At 49.6% G+C, this 2,285-nt stretch overlaps 1 protein-coding gene across 4 annotated transcripts in view; it reads left to right on the forward strand.

Moving 5' to 3' along the window:
• The window catches only part of LOC130580884 (UDP-glucuronosyltransferase 1A1-like), a 36,952-nt gene that overhangs the window by 18,521 nt on the left and 16,146 nt on the right, over window positions 1-2,285 (forward strand). Inside the window, exon 1 of one of the 4 annotated variants that reach the window (XM_057378663.1) lies at window positions 1,065-1,940. The exons of the other annotated variants lie outside the window; for them this stretch is intronic. Within the exon in view, the coding sequence (XP_057234646.1) occupies window positions 1,089-1,940 (852 nt within the window). The 5' untranslated portion in view covers window positions 1,065-1,088. Of the gene's footprint in view, window positions 1-1,064; window positions 1,941-2,285 lie in introns of those variants that run through there. 4 annotated transcript variants of the gene reach the window in all.

Raw genomic sequence — 2,285 nt, forward strand, 5'->3', positions numbered from 1 at the left:
GCCCAGCTGTGATTATTGGGGTGGGTCTGATTTGACACATCCAGCGCTGCTTGATTGGCACTGAGGGTTTGGGTGCAGCCTTGGTGATGATGCCAATCTTGGGGTCCCTGGGCTGCTGACAACAGCTGTGGGCAGAGTTGCTCCTGGAGAACCTCCTGTGCCTCTCCAGTGGAGAGCTTGGAGAATTGGGTGAGTTCTTTTGGCGCCCTGGTTTTCCCTTTTCAGTCCTGTTCCTTTGGATTTGTGTGCTGCCAGGTGGGAACAGAAAGCCTGGTGGCAATTCCACCCAATTCCTAGTGCGGAGGTGGCTGTTACTGGCATTGGCCACCTGAGCATCCACACAACTCCACCACTGCTGGACACCCTTGGTGCTGTGTCAGTGACAGAAACGGAGCCAGAATTAGGCCCTGAATTGTTCTGTGCAAAGTTWTCCTCAAAGAGTGTTCATAAATCTCTATTCAAACCTCCCAGCTCACAAAGCCAACCCTTGCATGCCCTGAGGTAGGTCTGGTGCACTGGAAGTGCTGCTTGGTGTGGGTCATGCATCCTGGAGAAATTTGGCATCATCTTTTATATTTTCCATCTTCTCAGTCTGGAAATGTTCCTAAGGAGCTGCTCCACGGGGTCTGGATGTCCTGGAGATGAGTTTTCCAAGAGAGAGGGAGAAGGGACAGGCCTTGCTTGGGGGAAAGGAGAAGTCTCTGCTGGGGTGAAGGCAGATGTCTGTGTGACACATTTCCTACATGTGGCACATCTCCTGAAAAGGCAGAAGGTCCAGCCAGAGGGAAGGAATCCAAAGTGCAGTCCCAGAGCCACCTCTGTCTCCTTCCAGGGGCACTCTGGACTGTTCCTGTGACAGAGATAGATGTTATCAGAGTTATCTGCTGATTCTATGGGCCTGGCAGGAGTCCCATGCTTGTTTTGCAGCCTGTTATCACATCAGGGATTACACATTTACCATACAGCAAATAAAATAAGGACCCAAAGTTGGGCTGTGGCACAGACTGAGAGCTCAGAGCGGGTGTTCTGGTTCTCTGGAGCTGCCGGGGGTTTCCTTCCTTGGTGGCACTCACCTGATTTCTGCAGGAATGGCCCCAGGGCTCAGTGTTTCCCCACGAGTTGTGGTTCTGCTCCTGTCCCTGCTGGGTCTGGCAGCTGCTGGGAGGCTCCTGGTGGTGCCGGTGGACGGGAGCCACTGGCTCAGCATGCGGGAAGTGGTGGAAATGCTCCAGCAGAAGGGACACGAGGTGGTGGTGGTGGCACCTGAAGTCACTTTGCACATCAAACCAGCGAAGAGCTTTGTGATGAAAACRTACTCGGCTCCCTACACACAGGAAGAGATGGAGAGGGATTTCAAGGCATTCTTACACACTTCATTTGAAGAAGGATCTTTTCTGGAAAGATTTATTAAAGTGTATGAAGGTATGAAAAGACTCGGTAACATGTCAGCTTCCAGTTGTCAACAACTCCTGCAAGACAAAGAGCTCATCAGGTACCTTGAGGAGAGCAAGTTCGATGCCATCCTTACAGACCCWGTAGTACCTTGTGGGCCAATCCTGGCAGAGYATCTTGGCCTTCCTTCTGTGTATTTCCTACGAGGGGTCCCGTGYGGTTTGGATTTTGAAGCCACTCAGTGTCCCAATCCTCCTTCCTATGTGCCCCGGGCATTTTCACAACTTACAGACCGCATGAGCTTCTTCCAGCGGGTGAAGAAYCTCCTCTTTGATACCCAAAACCTTTTCYTYTGYRATTTTGCCTTTGAYSCRTTCTCCAAACTGGCCTCAGAGTTCCTCCAGCGGGAGGTGACTGTGCAGGATCTCTTACGCAAGGGCTCTGTTTGGCTCCTRAGGTATGAATTTGTTTTAGACTAYCCAAGACCCTTGATGCCCAACATCATCCCAATTGGAGGAGTAAACTGTGCTCACAAGGAGCTGACTCAGGTGAGTCACACTGTTTTTAATTTATGCTTTGATGGATTTTTTTGTTCACAAGGGTGGAATTCTTTGCTGTGATATGAATTGAGTTTCTGTATTGGATAAGGTGAATACTCATGAAAGAAATTATTTTTCTCTCACTTTCTTCTTGACTTTCTCCTTCCTGTGYAGGCAGCTGTTCCTTCTGGYTTTCAAAGTTTGCTCAKTTGAAGGGAAACACCAGGGTCTTCTRGTGAGGGTCTGTGATGGGMCGTTGTTTCCACCAGCAAAKGGATTGTCAGAATTTGTGGACAGTAKGACAAARTTTTGGGTTTATRTAACGAACCATTCCAATGGGATGTCCCAGAAAAT

Source organism: Malurus melanocephalus, unplaced genomic scaffold, assembly GCF_030028575.1.
Source record: "Malurus melanocephalus ecotype Western Australia unplaced genomic scaffold, MMel_1.1 scaffold_369, whole genome shotgun sequence".
In the NCBI taxonomy this organism is placed as follows: domain Eukaryota; kingdom Metazoa; phylum Chordata; class Aves; order Passeriformes; family Maluridae; genus Malurus; species Malurus melanocephalus.